Here is a 17,736-nt window from a genome sequence, read left to right as displayed (position 1 = left end):
TGTGGGAGGAAATTGGTAGTACCAGGAATCTTTTCCTGAGCTATAACGAAATACAGAGAACTTATTCTGAAACTCAGGGAGAGAGTTCTCGTGTTTGACACTGACTGACCGGAGTGACTGTTCTATATTGTTATTTTGTTACCATAGTTACAACGTGACTTTGAATGACATTTCAACATTGCAAGTCTTTTCATGCAAACCACAGATGAAACATCTGTAGTTAAGCTATTTGGTTCATTCAAGACCAAAGAGACATTAAATTGGTTATTCGATTCGTATACAGAGACGTTTTAAATTATCAATGACAATGAAAATGTCTCGGCAACATTTACTATACTCTCAACTCTTTGAGACGTATTTTTTATAAGAAGGCAATTATATCTAAGACTAAAACTGAGAGCAACATTTGAGAGTTACGTTAAATATGCATCAGAGAGTTTGATGAACATTCTGTAAATTTCAAATGTTCAGACGAACTAATGCTTGCAAGGCAAATAACCTCAAACTATATATTAACTATGCATCACACATACTGTAATTAAAAATCAAATTGGACTTTATAACTACAACGTATAATAAAGTATATTATAAAGTACGTCATATGCAGTAGCTACGAATGAGACTGAAATTTTCTATATGCAATGAATATTATACTAAGATAATGATAAATATTTTCATTCGTGGAATGGTAAGAATATTTTCATGAGGTGAAATGGAACATTCCATCTTTCACCAAATGAAAATATTTTTACCATTGCAGGAATGAAAACATTCATTATTTGAAACAATAATTAATAATAATTTATAATTTAATGAAAGAAACCGTGCAATAGAAATAATTATTTGCATGGCTAGACCGTATAGAAAAGCCTGGCTTGTATTAGCAAAGCCTTGGCATTGCATTATATGCAGGGCTTTACGTGTGGTGTGTATATATGATATGAACATAAATAATGAGGGTTAAACATGCAAAGTATAGAGTATAGACCATTGACTATAGACCTGCTCCAATTGACGCGGAAAGCCTGATGTTAAACAACGTTTGATCGGCTCCTGCTAATCAAAAGATGCTAATCAAACTTCGTGAACGCTTTGTTTGACGTCATTAGAAAAGACATTATAAGAAAGGTTTAATATTGACCACTGACGACAACCATGACACACCAAACGACCTCGCAAACGACTTCATTGATTCGTCATTTCCATCATATTTCCCTGTCCTGACGAGTACCTTGAATATTGTAGACGAACTTCCATGACAATAAGGATTGCTACCCACACAGCAAACATGATAAACCAAACGACCCAGGCAGTGTAAGGAACCACAGCAAGAAACACACCAAGCGATATATTGATTAGAGCAAGAATCAAGGCAACTCGTCCAGCATTGATGTGATAGATCTCCCAAATCATTCTTTTCAAGGTTTTAGGATCAGTCTTATGAGGCCGGCTGGAATAAAAATAGGATCGTCAATGAATCTCACCTTCCATCTACAAACAGCTATCAAATCGCTAAAAAATCAGAGTGGAGTAATACTCACAAAAACGCATTGAGAGGCTGAAGTAGACCAATTATCATGATGAGTAGCCCTATTCCACCATGGGCAAACATGAAATGGGAAAACGGAACAGACACGACAGCAAATGCAAACCCAAAGATTGAAACAATCAAACCAGATACCTAAATAAAGAAATAATGAAGAAATAATTAAATACTGCTTAATCAATAATGCTTTTGCGTTCTAATAATTTCTTGAAGTTGATCTCATGTGACACGTACAGTGACAGCAGCCGTGATTCTTTAGTCTTCTAGCCTATATACCTCACATCCACATAACTCTATCCTCAAATGCAGCTACCACTGAAGGACATGACTAACTGCATTTGTTTCCTACGAAGCAGTACCTGTAAAGCTCGATGCATCTTGAACCACCACGGATCTCTCTGTCTAAAATATCTTGCAAAGAACATGCCTAATTGAAGAAGTAAACCCCATCCAATGAACATAAATATGCCATGTAGTTGAATGTAACTGAAGTATAACAGGTTGCATTCTTCACCATCAGCAGTTTCCTTCACATCATTTACATTCCCCTCCAGTAACCAGATATCATTCTCAAGACCATTGCTGATTAATAAATAAATAGGAAGAAATTTTTTTATTGTTGTGAACAGAAAGAGGTAAAACAGCTCTGAAAAATTAACTGTTGAGAAATCTTTAAGAGAAAAATAGTTTAAAACTCAGCTAATTACAAAACAATACATTTGAAGTGATGTTAAAAAAAACTTTAGAATTTGTTTCAAAATAGTTTCAAACGGAGAAATTACTTTTTTCATTGAAACAATACATCTCTCTCCACCCACCTTGTTTTTCCACCAAACATAATGATACCACTATCAATTGTAACCATTGCATGCCCATCTCTTTTTCCAGGAGAAGTTCCCTAAAAGAATAAAGAACAGACTTGCTTTTACAAATATACCAGAATATGAGAAAAATCAACCAAGTCCTGATACTTACATTAATTGTCTTTTTAGTCCATTTGTCTGCCTCAGGATTATAAATGACAATTTCATTAGGTGGGGCTTTTGTTACCTGCAACAATAGTTGATGACTTGAATTGTCACATATATACTAATTACAAATCAGATTCAGAGTAAATAATTGTTAATAAGTTATTACTTAGAATTATTGCAAAATGCAGAGTAATTACTAGCATAATGTTATGAATTAAATGCTATGCATCAATATATAAACTGCATACAGTTACTACCAGACTTACAGTTATAACAGAACTACTAGTCTCTCCACCACCATATAAAACAGCTCTCACAATATTATTTCCATTAGCATCTTTAACAATAGGCAATAAAGCCATTGCTGAATATTTGCGAGGTGAAGCACAATGTGGCAACCGTTTCCATTCATCTTGTTCACCATCAAACATCCAGGCATCATCTGATGGACATGGACCTCCTGTGCCACCACCACTTTGAAAGGTTGAGAAAAAAGACAGTTTCAATTTTGACAAATTAATGAGAAAACTAATTTGTTTAACCTTCAGCATAATAGTAATAGTAGTGGTAATACTAAAACCTACACCACACATCTACAAACTGTCCTAAGCACCAGCATTTAATGACATTTAGCATTGTTAATCAGGCTCTTTTAGGTACTACAACTATTTGCACCTTCATATTGTTGAAGTTGGATAACTTTGCCAGTATTGATATATATGAAAGCGTAGCTTACCCTAGACATCCACCATACATGATAAACTTGTGTGCAGACAACATTGTAGCTGAATGAAGACATCGTGCATGGGGATAGTTAGGGTTATAACTGCTTGTTCCTGTAAAGACTTCTGTCCATCCCTTCTCTTTTGACACATCATACATAAACGTATTTGAGTATCGCATGTCTGCAAAGCCATGAGTTAAATAGAAGAAACTAGAATTTCCATGTTGAAAGAATCCCCCAGCAGAGCCATATCGTTCTTCTGGTGAGTTTCTTGATAAAAGTTTCTTCCAAACCAATGTTGACAAATCTAAACGCCAAATGTCATCAAAGAAGGAAGCTCCTGCCTGACCAGTAGAAACATAAAAACCATTATTCCATACACCCGAAACTACTGAAAATCGTCCACTAATATCATTTTTCGTTTTTAGTTCCTTCCATGCCAGAGAAGATAAGTTAAATGCCCATGTATCAGCTCGTGGTCCTGATTCATCTCTCCCACCAAAAATTAATATTTGTTTGTTTTCAGGGTCATAACCGATAGCTACATCTCTTCGTGGTGACGGTCCGCCAGATTTGCTCTTTAGTCGCCATCTTAATTGAGCAGAAACTAATAAAAGCATTGAGAAAATAATACAGAGAAGAAATTTAACATTTGCCATGTCAATCCAGTGAACCAGAATGTGCTTGTATAAGAAGCGTCTGTATCTGTAGCAATTACCATATTATATAATAATTTATATTCTAATTGGAGTATCAATTCATTTCGGAATAATTAGTGTATAATAGCGACCAGGGGGGTGCTAAACAGCCTGTTCTCCAATTATTTTCTGTAATATTCTATTTGGGAGATGAATTGTGGCAAATTATAACCAGGGACAGTTTGATACAAACGTCAAAAGCTGGATTATTTTATGATTTTTTAAAGAGAAACTTACCGTACATACACAGAAACCAGGGTGTCTTTCCTTCTCCATTTTTGAAAACCTGATAATCCCGTTAACAAAAATGTTCACATAGAACAGGCGAAGTCGCAAAATTTCTTCCCTCTGGGAGTCTCCGCTTGCAAATGCATCGCAATTTATGGAAACGAGTCTACTACCAACATGTTTCTGTTTTTTCAATGGTGCAATTTTCAATAACAACTTTGTTCAAAGCCAGGGCACACACGGATGATCTGCGAACCGATTTCCACATGTAAAATACGGAACACATAACAATTACCAATCCGATAAGATGGTTCGGCAAACTTGCAGCAATTATTGGGTAACTGTGCTTCATGCAAATCATAAAGATCGACAGGGTTATCCTTTGGATCAGTTGGAAGAAGGATTTTCAAGACGCCCAGCAATTTTAGGACTTTATTATTAGGTTAGAGTTAGGCTTGGTATTCATAATTTTGTGGATTAAGTTTAATTCGGTTGGTAAAACAGACATTTTGCACCTTTGTGGCTGTTCAGAAAGTTAGCGAAAATAATGAAAAAAAAAACCGATCCGACATTTATTAGCGCGACGCGAAAGGCTTCCTACTTTTTATCTGTTCGCGCGAATTAATTCGCCTGGTGGAAAACGGGCTTAACTTTCGAAGAACCTTTCATTTAACAAATATACGTACGAGAATTTGTTTCCTTACAAAAAGTTTGACTTTTCATATTCAACAAACAATTGGGCCATATAAAATATGAGCGCTATGAAAAACCACACAGACTATATTTACTACACCAATTTGGAAAGATGCTATTATTGGGTGTTCTAATTAACGGGGAAACCCCACTGTACCAAACACGATAGTTTTCTTTTCATTTATTTTGGTAGATTACCTTAATTTACAAGGAAGAGTCTGAAATGTTGTTCCCCAAGCATTTTCCCAAATCATAAAAACCTGATACCATAACTTGACTTCAATAAAAGCAGTTGTTGATTGATACACAAAACGGAAGACATGAATTGTGGGAATAATAGACGAATCTTACAACTTCAGCATTATTACGGAAAAATGCTGACAGCATTATTACGGAAAAATGCTGACAGCATTATTACGGAAAAATGCTGACAGGAGGAGTTTTTAGCAGGTAATGCCCAAATTGTATTGAAAATTTATCCAATTGCGTCACCATGTATTGTAATAAGCGCATGCGCAGTAAAAAGATCTGACAACCATATAAGTCTTGGTTTGTCATAATTCTAATCAAAGCTTGCAAATATTGAAAACACGAAAGCTGTTTGCTTCGATTCGTAGTTTATCATTACTGGTAAGTTTTATATAATCTACATTCTGTATTTATGATTCTCTACCGGTGAAGACCAATGGTGTGAGAACAATTACCATTAAGGTTATATCCACATAAATTGTGACACTAGTTCAGCTGTTTCGTCCATTTGAAGTGCTTATAGTACTGTTCGATAAATATACGGGCAGAGTTGTTAAAGTTTCATTTCACAGACGCATTGGTAATGCTCGATTTTCAATTATTTGATAAAAGAGTTTATAGTTGGAGAATGTATAAAGCGTGCTTACAGAGCCATAGATTTTTTTTGACAGATTTTGCGGTTTCAAACATCGTTGCTTCATCGTGGTAGATTAGAGATCACAAGGGGAATGAACGTTGCCTGAAAGTGAATCATGTTTTGTAAGCGCAAATATAGTGTACTAATTCCTTAAAGGTTTCATCTTGAATACTAAATCTTTATTATATTTCGTGACAATTCGAAACAACTTTACAGAAATGTTAAAAATTTGCTGGCAAGTTGCGCTATTTATTACGGTCAAATATCGCTGATCGCTGTGAAAATTACGATGCTGATATTTCGTGCCTATTCCCCAAGGTTGACAGCATGAAGTCAACTTAATATCGTTTATGTAGTTATGGTATAACAATATGTTTCTTAAATCAGTGAACAACCAACATTTCCTGGTGTTGTGCAAGCATCACTTGGTATATAAATCATGGACCATTTTCATCGTAGATAAATTGACAAAACAGAAAAAAAGTTGGGTGAAATAAGTAAAATCAGTAAATAATCAATTTGAGATTAGAGACTTGGATGTTGTGATGTACGTCAACAAAGAATCGAGTGTATACATGTTCAAAATTACGCAGCTTTATTTTAAAGATTTTGGAATGATGTTGAAGCACCTTTGTCAAGGGTTGATTAATGTGTATAATTTATAATATATATATGCCCGAACTTGTCTACTTTCGTTTACCTGGAAAGTGGAAAGTAAATCTTTTCCAAGAAATTAATTCATGTAGCTTTGGCAACTACGTTGTTTAGCGAGTCAAACATTCCCACAGTTGGATCAGCGTTGAAAACGATAACTATTAAGCCTGGATCGAGCGTCACTTATCTTATGCGCGGAACTACGAATTAACAATTAACAATTAACAATCGATAATGCGGAACCCAACTGATTATCTGTGCTTTTATGCGTTCAGCGCTTGACCGAGACTTTTGATCCATGACCTTGAACATTTAAACTGGCGGACTATTCTAAATTGGATTACCCTATCATATCAAATATAGACTATAAATTTTATATTTCATATATCCTATCATGAAGTGTGAGACTCATGAAAGCAAGTAAAGATAGCAATATTCTTACGGCATCATCGCATGCGGCGTGTGCTGCACCTGATGAATGATGTTCTTAAAATATTTGGCTTGTTCCAAACTAATCGTAATATCATTATGTTAGCATTATAAAGTATGATGTAAACTCGGAGTAAAACTAAGAAAAGGCAGCTACGATATGACGTCATTTTTAAATTTTTACATTTTCTCTACGTTATTACTTCCGACCTATAAATTTTATATAGTTATTAGCCAATCACAATGCTTTGAATTTCTGCATTATACTAACTTAGATAAACCAGATAGGAAGGACATTATTTATGCATACGAATATTTTTAGATAACATGTAGTTAAGTGTTTAGGGGTAATTTTAAAGATTGGAATTTCAATTTACTAGAAAAGTCCTTAGATACATTGAAGGTAAGCTACAAAACTATCCACATTTTTTAAAAGTAGCAAAAATTTAAAGTAACTAACTATATTTTCACCCACTCAAGTTATTACTTCGTATAAAACTTTTATTGTTTCCAGCGACCATCTGTCGCAAAAGGGGATAAATATTTTTGATAAAAAATCTAACAAAACCGTTAAAACTATACAAGACAGTGTCCCAGGTTTATTTATTATTTCTAAAAGAAGTATCAAATTCACGTTGAAACAATATTACAACTTTGGCAATCAACATAATTAATATAATTTTCATGTTACTGTTTACTGTCTGGGCTTTTGTATTTTTGTTTTGATTCCTAGTATCGTGTCTTTATGCAAATAACTTACAAACTTTAAATTTAAAAATCAAAGTAGTAGTTCAGTTAAATAATATTTCATAAAATAAGATCAATATAAATTGGAATTTCCAATGAGAAATTTTTCAGTTTTCCAAGTCTTTGAAAATACGCAACACTGTTTGACCTTAATATCGCCCTCGTGAACGGAATCGGAAGTTGTCGTGGTGTCGGAGATTGCGCAGTGAATCGCTGAACTTTTCAAGCATAAAAAACGAATGAATTATGCCACCTTGCATGCAATCTTCATCTTTCTTAAAGTCTATAATTTTTAAAGATGATATAATCCGTGGTTTTGTTTTATCAAACAAAATTAAACAACATATAAAGTTTTGCAATGACAAAATGGGTCCACACGGAACCATCATATTTCATACGAAGAAAATCATATACATAATGATCTTCAGATTTCAGACGTGAAGATGGCGGAACTCACTGAGAGTATCAATGCTGAATTTAACGCAATCGAACAAGAATGGCCAAACGTACGCGACCAAACCAAATCAAAAATTTCGACGATGAAAGACTACTACAGCGCCAGAAATCCTGCGACTGAAGTTGCGGAGAAAACAGATCGTGATTACAAAGATCTTAAAGATGATCTCGATAGGTTGGTATACGAGAATATCAGGTAGGATTTAGAGTTAAAAATAATTACACTAAAGCGATATTACTTCTCTTTTCTGTACAGGCACAGAGACCTTGCTAGTCGTGGGTTAAACGCCCAACGAGAATTGAAAACTCAAGTGAATTCAAGTGCTAACCGCGTTCAAAAATTGATTAAATTTGGTAAGCCTTCAGCATTGGCCTTTCCTGTACTGGGTGCGGTGATCGGGGCGGCTTTAGGAGCAAAAGCACCAGGGTGGGGACAAGTTGCCGCTATTGTCGTAGGTGGGGTAGTTGGATTTATCTTGTTTGCTGTGGTTGCCTTAGTGCTGTATTTTGGTGCAAAGTTGTTCTTTGTGAGACGACGAAATCAATGGGAAGAGGTTGAGAGGTTAAACAAGAAGGGAATGGAGTCGGTAAGTTTAATCGAAAAGAAGAAAAGTTGCTTGAGTGAAATAAGGAATTTATTGGACGGTATTGAGGAAGATAACATGCCTACTGAAATAAATGCTTCGGTTGACAAAATGGCCAAGTATTTGGAGCAACCTTAATAACGTATGGACTAAATAACAAAAGTCAGTTAGACATTACTTTAATGCATCTCTTTAATTTAATTTATTACAGCCATAAAACAGGCGATTATTTCTCGGTATTTGCATGGTTTTAGTATAGTTTAGTTTTAACATGAATAATCATGAATGATTAAGTATTTTAAAATGTCTACAACAATATTGTAATTTAATTTTCAATGCTGACGCTTGTGAACATACTATGTGTAAAATGATAAAAAATTGTTGCATGCAATAGTTTTGGTAGAAAACATTTTTAATGTTTAAATTGCATGGCTAATTATTCATTTTCCTTTTTTAAATAATATATATAGCTATAAACTTTGCATATTTATCTACATACCTAATGAATATCATTTTATCCAAAGAATGCTATTATTCAGTAACGAGTTGTGCCAATTCGAAAATATTTAGGTCAACGGATTTGCGCGGTGAATGTTTCAGATCCAGTTTTTTCAAGTCAGTGGCCTTTTTTCCATTCGTACAACAGTTTAAAAAACGTGACATTCTTAACTCACCTCTAAGCTGGATGGATCAATACTCCGGCATTAGGGGCTGATTATACCTATATTTCAAAACATTGTCCCTGTTAAGATCGTAGACCTGAACCAATCCATCTTCCGCGATGCTATCCCCTCTACTTCCTGAAACATTGTCCTCGAATCCATAGCTACCCCACATACCCTGCTTGCTGTGAAAATAGTGGAAGAAATGCGGTACACGAAACCTCTCGATTTCGATCCCATTCTGAAGACATCTAGAATGAAATGTTTTGCATTGTTTGTGTGCCTTATAAAATATTACAGCGTCAAAAATATACAAACTCACCTGTCAACCATCTCCCAATCCTCTCCTCCCCACTTTGTTTTAAACTCGTTGATATTCATTCCGCCAATTCGATCAAAGTCGGACTTGTACATTGCAAACAAACCATATCCCATTGTTTCCCATTCGCCTAGAGTAGGAAAATTGACTCTTCACAAAACAATTCTCCATATATGCAGAGATATGATCCTGAGTGCTGCCGTCTCACAAAATACACTGCATGTGCATAATCTCGCGCATTCAACACTCCCGTCAACACATGCACTGTATACTGTAGGAAAGATGAGAGATTCCTACCATAAGGCAAAAATGGTGTGAAACCACATTCAAGTCTCAATACTACAGGTGAAAACGCCATTCTACCCTGAATACAATGCTAAAAACATAAATAAAACTTCACTAAGCAATTGCACAATTATACAATGGAGACGATGCAAGCGTTTGCTAGGAAGATCTGAAACAGAGAGACTTTACCTTACGTATAATTTCAATAATATTATTAGGAAAGTCCAAATGTAGGTCACAAGTAAAGATGATATCATCTGAATTCTGAAGGAAAATATTTGTATGTTAATATTGATGCCATTATTTAACTTGTGTCAAAACAATATAACTGATTTGAGTTGTTTACCATAACTGCGTCAGCTCCTATTTGAATTCCTAATGCTCGTTGAAATGAACCTTGGACCTGTAAAAACCTATATCTAAATAAAGACAAGAAACAATATGTTATAATATGTTATGTGTATAACACAACTTTGTTTTACCGATCTTTTGCTGGGTAAAGAAAACATTATATTACTAAGAGGAAATCGATTAAAAAACTTAAACGACATTTTTACGAAAGCTTTTTGTCACTTACATACTGTGAGAATTGTGTATTTACTCCAAAGTGTAATTTACCTCTTCAGGGAACTTTGTTTTAATGCCTGTTTTATATTTATATCACTGCTGTTAAAATCAACAATTATCAAGTTGATATTGGCATCATGTGTTCTTTCGTAAAGCTATAAAGAAACAATGCATACACTAGATATATAGTGATCAGCGTCAAAGGACCATTGGAAGAGATGATTCCTCAGGTGAAGATGGACGTTAAGGTTAGCTTTACCTCCGTCATATCATCAATTAAATGTTGCACCCACTTTCCTTGGTTTTTCACTACAGAATAAATACATAAGCAGGACGATCACAACTACCCATTTTTGAGCTCTCTGAAACTATAGTTTTTTATATATTAAATATTTTGTAAACATCAAGTATAATTACCAGGAACAATAACATGTACAGTGACATTTCTTCTCCAGACAAACTCCCGAGGTGAACAGAAGGAATTGGCACCAAGTGGTAGATATACATAGTCAGACACACGAATCGTTTTACCTAGAATATTTTAGGTTTGTCAACTACGCCTTATGTTTTGAAATTTATATTTCAATATTTAAACTAAAGACTTTAAGATTTACCTTTAGCATTGAGTCCCAGTTCCTACAAAAGAAAAACAATATTATTATATACCTTCACTGCACGGGGGATAATTCTGCAGTCACTGCATTTGATATAAACTAATTACTTACTAGTTCGATAAGATATCTATCTCCTTGAATGACGTCATGGTTTTCTTCAACATTAATGATACGTTTTAGAAACAACTCACTGAAAAAAATGCAAAAAATGCAATGAGGAGAAAACCAGTCACTGAGTCTGGGCAATTATCAAACAAACCTTCCAAATTTGTTGCGCAAATCTTTCATATATTTGTTGATAACACTTTCTGCGACCTAGAAAAATAAAATTATAAAGATATATATAATACAAAATTTGGTAAATATAATACATTCAGTTTCATTACTAACTTGTTGATTCAGTAATATATTTCCATCAGTACGACACTTGGTTGGATTCTGTTTATAAATAAACTCGGTAAGCTTATCGTGTGGTTTTTTCGGCTTTTCGTATCGTAGAAATTTCCAAGTCACATACATCCAAGTTTTTTTTGTAAGTAACAAGCCTTTCCGTTGAGCATATTTCTGAATCTCGGACCATTGACCGGTCTCTTTAAGTCTCTTAAAAGTCGGGAAAAATGGCGACGAGTCTTCGACAAAAACATTGTTCGTTGCTCTTGTTTTTTGGTGTTTTCGATGCCAAAATTTAGGTTTTTTGTTAGAAATTGAAGAATTATAATGTCTTTTTTTGTTTTGTACTGTCTTTTTTAAGTAAACCCCTGTCTTTTTTAGAACCTTATTATTTATATCCTCCTGACCCAGAGCATTTCTTTTAACTGAATCTGCATTTTTGTCAGCTTCTCTCATAACTTTACGTTTTTGTAATCTTTTTTTCAAAGTCTCCCAGCTTTCACTGGGATTCAAGGTGTCTTCATTTCCTGCAGATTTGTTAACTGTTTTGCTTTCTGAATTAACTGGAATAACTGTCTTTGTATTCACAGATTTAATTTTGTTTATATTTTTCGCTTCAAAATTTTTGTTTTCCAAAACAAAACTTTTACCAGTTTTGACGGCATCTTTTACAAACTTCATCACTCTATCCTCTGAGCTGTGTACGTCGTTCCTCGTCATGTTTTTAACAGATTTGTTTCCAACCATTTTTATCTCACGTTTAGCTACTTTTCTTTTCCTGTCGTAAGAAAATCCATCCGCCGTTTTGACGGGATCTTTTATGCGGCTTATTCTTTCAGGTTTTGTTGACGTTTTCATTAAATCTTGATCTGAATAATTTTTAAAGTTATTCCTGTAACCAATCACTGCTCCTTGTGATCGGTAACGTGACGTATTTTTCCGTTCATCTTGTATACGTTCATATTTATGAACTATGCGATCATTTTCTCCCGTATATTCTAATATCTTTCTTTTATAAATTTTTTTTCTTTGAGAAAAATTTGATTCAAGCCCAAAATGAGTACGATGTAGATCAGTGTAATTAACTGAAGCGATATTACCAGCCGTCCTACCAGTGATTTGAGTCTGTCGTGTTAAGTCATCATCATTCTCATTATTCTGGTTCAACTCCTCAACGCCAGGCAAAAGTACTCCATGAGAATCCATTTGCCTCATTTCAAAACATGGTTTAAAATACTCAACATGCTTCAAGTGCGTCATATCGTCTGGATAAACTGATGTTTCATGAATAAGATAAACACCTTCATATCTTGCTACTTTGAAGTCAACTTGATAGCTTGGCTTATAGTCACAGCTAGGATACATTACATTAGCAAATGACTGAGTTAAATCACTGACATTCAGACTAATATCATTCCTTACATGTTCTTTATAAATATGGATACTTTTATTTGCTTGTTTTGTTCTGAAGTGACTGGTATTTTTGTCTGTTTCGAAAATATCTGTACCATGAATATCCTTTTTTCTGGAACTCTCAAATCGACCAATTTTCCCAATCGGGTCGACTTGTGTCTCGGAGTTCTCATGTACGTTAGACGAACCTCGCAAAATATGCTTTCTAAGTTTTTCGAGAGTCAAAGGTTTCTGAAGTACGGCTGGAGTGATAGGTATGTGCCGTGCATAACGAGTGACGTCCAGGTTATGTAGTTCGTGCGGATGAATATACTGCGAGACTCGTCCACGCGTGATGTAGCTGAAGTTCATGAAATGTGGAATTTTCCAGGCGACTAGCAAATGGTCACTGGACGTTGACTGTTTATGCAAGGCTTCCACAAAGTATCGCCGATTTCGTCGTAAGAATATCTCAGCTGAGATCTGAGATTCATATTTAGTGAATTCTCCATCTCCAACAATCTCTTGCCAAAATGGGTCGCTGAGATTGCCAACCCAAGCTATCAGTCGGGAGTTCCTCGGGTCGTCGTCGGAACTTAACCACAGCTCTGATGAATCGTCCGAAGATATCCCAAACCTGTAGTGCCCTGGAAAGTAAAAGTAAGAGAATGAAAAAGAAAAATAAGATGTTCAGAATGAATGAAAATTAATAATCTAACCTGTTTTGGGCGGATGAAGAAACCCAAACACTCTCTGACCAAAATTATGAGCATCATGACTGAGATAAAATAGATTTGTTTTCAGTCTTACATCAGGGTACTTAGGAAAATGAATATTCCGTCTGAGATCATTAATGGTACTACCACACCAGTCCAGCCACACATGTACATTAAGAAAGCCACGTAACTAGAATGTGATAAAACAATCATTGATTGTGGCATGTCAATAGGTCTGTTTACGAATTAGAATTGTTTATCCAATCAATTTTACACTAAGTCTAAATATCAAAATGAATTTACTCACAGATGGCACCCAAGGATGTTGAATCCATGTTATGTTTGACTGTTTCACAACATTTAGGTTCAAAACAGGAGTTTGTGTCTTTCCATTAATAACTAGCACCTTTTTTAAGAAAAGACAAATTCTACTTTAGTATTTTATAAATTTATTTTAAAAGGCAATGAAATACAATTATTTCTAACCTTAGAGATATTTATATCCTCTCTTCTGCTTCTTTCTGTGTAACCATCATCTAGTAAAAAATGAATTTATTACATATGGCTGGTGCCTGCTAGGATGAAAACCTTGTCCATAAGCTTTCTCATTACTTTCACAAGGTTTTGTTTTAGTTTGGAGGCTGCCAAGCAAATAGCTGCAATTTAGTTCCCCAAAGACAGGTGCATAATATGTTCCATATAACAACTGTACATGACCCATGCTGTTTGAGAAATGTTTGAAACGTAGGTTTGTGTGAACCAAGCTTTAAGATCCAAAATCAACACAAATTTCACCAAGCAATTATTTTAAATGAAGATCTATGCAGAAATACTTAGACGTTGGCAGAGATATCAAAAATTACTAGCCCTAGGCTAATTGGCATGAACATTGTTAGCAATCAAGTTCACTTATAAAAAAATTAATATAGTTCAAGATTAGAAAACAATAATTATATTTAGTATTTCTGTACAAACTTGTGAATATAACAAATCCTACAATCTGATTGGTCAAATTTGACATATTATGCTAAATTTCAAAATGGCAGCTAGCCGTTTTGTTGATGTTTCTTCAAAGAGATAAGCGAACAAATGCAGTTCTTACATCAATTCACTTGTACAAAAATACTAAAACAATTATTCTCTTTAGGCTTGGTGATTATTGGGGAATATTCACCTCCCTGATAATCACCTTGCCTTGGGTGAATAATTGTTTAAATCAAAGCACAGATGTTTCCATGGAAATTGACTAGCATCCATTAAAGGAGTATACATCATTCATCACTATGCTTACAAAGTTCAAAAGATCTTAGTTGCCTACTGAGATGTTACAACAGAAAAATTGATTACAAGCACTTTGTTATGCAAGGAATTGAATTGGACAGCTGTCTACAGTAATTTTTAATTTTAGGCCATTAAAACAACACGATTATCATGTAAAAAATGATCATGATGAATGGCAGACATGTAGGCTGCCATGTACCTGCGATAGATAACTAAGATTAGTTGAATTATTTTCATTCCAGAATACCAGTTGGGTTAACTTAATCTCCTTTAACTTGAGTAATTTTATTGCGGACATAAACTGCAAAACCACATGCAAAATTCTCACTGAAGTTTTATTTGCTTTAAATATTAAAAACCTCATACGAGTCGCGGTTGGTACGCCAACAAATGAGACCTGTGTACATGAAACCAAATGGAACTTTTTACTTTGCACAGCAATACAAGCGAGAAAATTCTCTATAACAACGTGCATGAAACCATTTTCTGTAGTATATTATAAGACAAAACTTTGGGGTTGAAAAATGATAAATTAACTGAATAATAGACTAAAATACAAATGAAAACATAATCAAATATTTATACTAATTATACAACAGTGTCTCTCGTTTAAAAATTTAACAATAATCGTTTCACGGCCAATATAAGCAAAACAATAAGATCAGTAGCGGTACTATGAAACAATACAAGTAATCCAGTTTAGCAAACATAAGATAGATATATTACCTAAGGAATTGCGACTATGCTTTGCAATATCTGGGAGAAATGTTGATTCATCAAAGTTGTCGTATAAATCCAAATTCCACTGTTTCAAAATGAGTACGAATCCAGTGAAGACGAATGCAGCGAAAATCGCACGAAATAGTCGCCTTCTTCTCGGTGTAAAAACCATAAAAGCGAGTTAAAACTACGAGGTTGAGAGAAGACACACTTGATCTGCTTTCTAGCATCGATGAAAACGAAAGATTTATATTCACTATAGCTGTCACGATCACATGGCTCTTCGCATATAGCACTTGTTGTTATTGTTTATTTTTTTCCATCCTTCAAAATGACCCAATCAAAGAGATGTGATACTGACCGCGAAATGATAATTTAGCATAGTAAGGTCTTTCTTGAAGACTTCTCAACAACTACTCACCTTTGCACTGTGGCAACTTTTAAAATGAATGAAATTTATAACACAAGGCCAGGGCAACGCGAGGCTAGGTTATTTCCATACCGCTATTTGTTTTGTATTTCTTTCTATTAACTTCTAATGAGGCTAGCGGAATGCCACAATTATATCATTAATTATCTTAGGCCTGATCGTTCTACGTTGATGAACTGATTAAAAAAATTATGATTAGATCATTTCCAGTGCACCAGCGCGCATCTTTCCATGAAGAGCCCTTGTAAAATTATGATGATAAGTTTCTCCTGTATTCTCTCAAAGTTGACAAGTGCAGGTAGTACATGTTCTTGAATATGAGGCAATTTAAAGATCTGATGTTGTACAGAACTCGTTTAAGTGGAGTGCTTGATGGGAGTCTTTCTCCTGTGTTCTTCCTTAGTTGGCAGACCCAATCAAGTTACACCATCCACCATAAATTAAGCTCACCAACCATGCAGCAATGAATCCAAAGCATTTGTATTGTTTTCATTAAAAATTTATCATGTGCTCTTCGCTCGCTCGGTTTACGGGTGCTGGTCACAACAAAATCCTAAGAACAAGAATATCCTAAAAACCCAAGGAACATGCGAAGCCCACTTTGAAATAAATCACAATTTGAAAACATAGTTGAATATACCATCAGTTTTACAAAATACTATTTTTAAAACTTAATCTAACTGAAAATCATCAATGACATGCAATGCCATAATCAACAATTTCTTGATCATACGTTCTTTGAAACCGTCACATCAGGCAGACATCGACAAATAATATATTATTTGTCATGGTAGTCGTATTATAAAAATGAACAGAATCCGAAGTATCAACAACAATGTGTACCGTGGTTACAGGTACCTAGTCTGACAGTCTGGTGCCATTTGCCATTTCTCGACAACTTCATCTATGAAATTCCGACATGTATTATTTGTATTTAAATACTTAACATTGACATTTAATTTGAGCTTGACCGGCTGAACCTTTATCCTGTTTTTATACATAAACTATGGCACACATATTGAAGAAGAATGACTCGATCCTGAGTACCGGCTGCTATAACCACAGAATGAACTCACGAAAGTGATGAAACAAGGCTACAATTCGGCCCCTCTTTCACGTCTCTGTATTTTCTTCGTGCTTTCTTTCGTCATATTTATCCATTGTTCGGTTTCATTGTGCTCTTGTATACGATATTCTTCAGGATCAGCTTGAGTTATCGCTGTAAATGTTGAGTTTGAACGACCAGTTATAATGATTAGTTTTCTGCGAGCTGTACTTGGGCGAAGACATTCCATTGACAGCATTCCGAGGAAAAAGAAATTCAATAAAGAGCCGGAGAACATATCACTATTACAAGAGACTGAACTCGGTATAACTGTTGCTGTATAATTTGCAAAATACTTTAGTGAGTTTAGTCTGAATTGCACCTGCCATTTAATATCGTCTACGATTTTAAACACAATATATATTAGCAGACAACAAACAGCTGCTTATTTATTTTGCCTTTAGTATTTCTATGCCGAGTATTTCTGTTTTGGTCATATGAAAAAATTTAGAACATTGTTTCTCTAACTAAAACCATTTTCTTTTCTTTTCTTTTGGATATGAAGACTGGTTAACTGGATCCTAGGTAATCGCTAACAATGCAACGCATCGATTTTGCCAACAATTTATAATCGGATTGAAATATTTCTTCAGAAACCGTTCCTGGTATAAAAGAAGTATATTTTCAAAGGTTTTCAAA

At 34.7% G+C, this 17,736-nt stretch overlaps 3 protein-coding genes across 6 annotated transcripts; 1 reads left to right on the top strand and 2 right to left on the bottom strand.

Moving 5' to 3' along the window:
- Positions 1–612: 612 nt before the first annotated feature.
- Positions 613–4,644, bottom strand: LOC114523035. Of its 2 annotated transcripts, XM_028543842.1 has the most exons (8): positions 4,177–4,644; positions 3,254–3,848; positions 2,784–2,991; positions 2,522–2,596; positions 2,365–2,444; positions 1,906–2,128; positions 1,542–1,681; positions 613–1,450 (listed from the first exon to the last, which is right to left on the bottom strand). In XM_028543842.1, exons 1-8 carry the CDS (start codon positions 4,181–4,183, stop codon positions 1,186–1,188), a joined length of 1,593 nt encoding a protein of 530 aa, XP_028399643.1. In that variant the 5' UTR covers positions 4,184–4,644; the 3' UTR covers positions 613–1,185. The 2 variants fall into 2 exon arrangements, with proteins under 2 accessions (XP_028399643.1, XP_028399642.1); XM_028543841.1 differs by lacking the exon at positions 4,177–4,644 and having other exon boundaries at positions 3,254–3,965.
- Positions 4,645–5,384: 740 nt separating this feature from the next.
- Positions 5,385–8,994, top strand: LOC114523276. Of its 2 annotated transcripts, XM_028544152.1 has the most exons (4): positions 5,419–5,490; positions 5,781–7,232; positions 8,005–8,207; positions 8,289–8,994. In XM_028544152.1, the coding sequence occupies exons 3-4, from the start codon at positions 8,020–8,022 to the stop codon at positions 8,752–8,754; spliced, it is 654 nt and encodes a 217-aa protein (XP_028399953.1). In that variant the 5' UTR covers positions 5,419–5,490; positions 5,781–7,232; positions 8,005–8,019; the 3' UTR covers positions 8,755–8,994. The 2 variants fall into 2 exon arrangements, with proteins under 2 accessions (XP_028399952.1, XP_028399953.1); XM_028544151.1 differs by lacking the exon at positions 5,781–7,232 and having other exon boundaries at positions 5,385–5,490; positions 8,289–8,993.
- LOC114523273 (beta-1,4-N-acetylgalactosaminyltransferase 3-like) lies at positions 5,505–17,562 on the bottom strand. Of its 2 annotated transcripts, none has more exons than XM_028544146.1 (17): positions 15,569–17,562; positions 14,048–14,097; positions 13,869–13,967; positions 13,565–13,751; positions 11,454–13,492; positions 11,323–11,378; positions 11,175–11,253; positions 11,064–11,085; positions 10,867–10,980; positions 10,709–10,758; positions 10,501–10,604; positions 10,229–10,301; positions 10,072–10,146; positions 9,895–9,973; positions 9,601–9,727; positions 9,291–9,529; positions 5,505–5,848 (listed from the first exon to the last, which is right to left on the bottom strand). In XM_028544146.1, exons 1-16 carry the CDS (start codon positions 15,732–15,734, stop codon positions 9,307–9,309), a joined length of 3,543 nt encoding a protein of 1,180 aa, XP_028399947.1. In that variant the 5' UTR covers positions 15,735–17,562; the 3' UTR covers positions 5,505–5,848; positions 9,291–9,306. The 2 variants fall into 2 exon arrangements, with proteins under 2 accessions (XP_028399947.1, XP_028399946.1); XM_028544145.1 differs by lacking the exon at positions 5,505–5,848 and having other exon boundaries at positions 9,042–9,529; positions 15,569–15,886; positions 15,984–17,562.
- Positions 17,563–17,736: the final 174 nt, after the last annotated feature.

This window comes from Dendronephthya gigantea, unplaced genomic scaffold, assembly GCF_004324835.1.
Source record: "Dendronephthya gigantea isolate DGI-Jeju-01 unplaced genomic scaffold, DenGig_1.0 000026F, whole genome shotgun sequence".
Taxonomy (NCBI): domain Eukaryota; kingdom Metazoa; phylum Cnidaria; class Anthozoa; order Malacalcyonacea; family Nephtheidae; genus Dendronephthya; species Dendronephthya gigantea.
The sequence above is the reverse complement of the archived record's forward strand: the minus strand, read 5'-3'. Positions and strand labels throughout refer to the sequence as shown.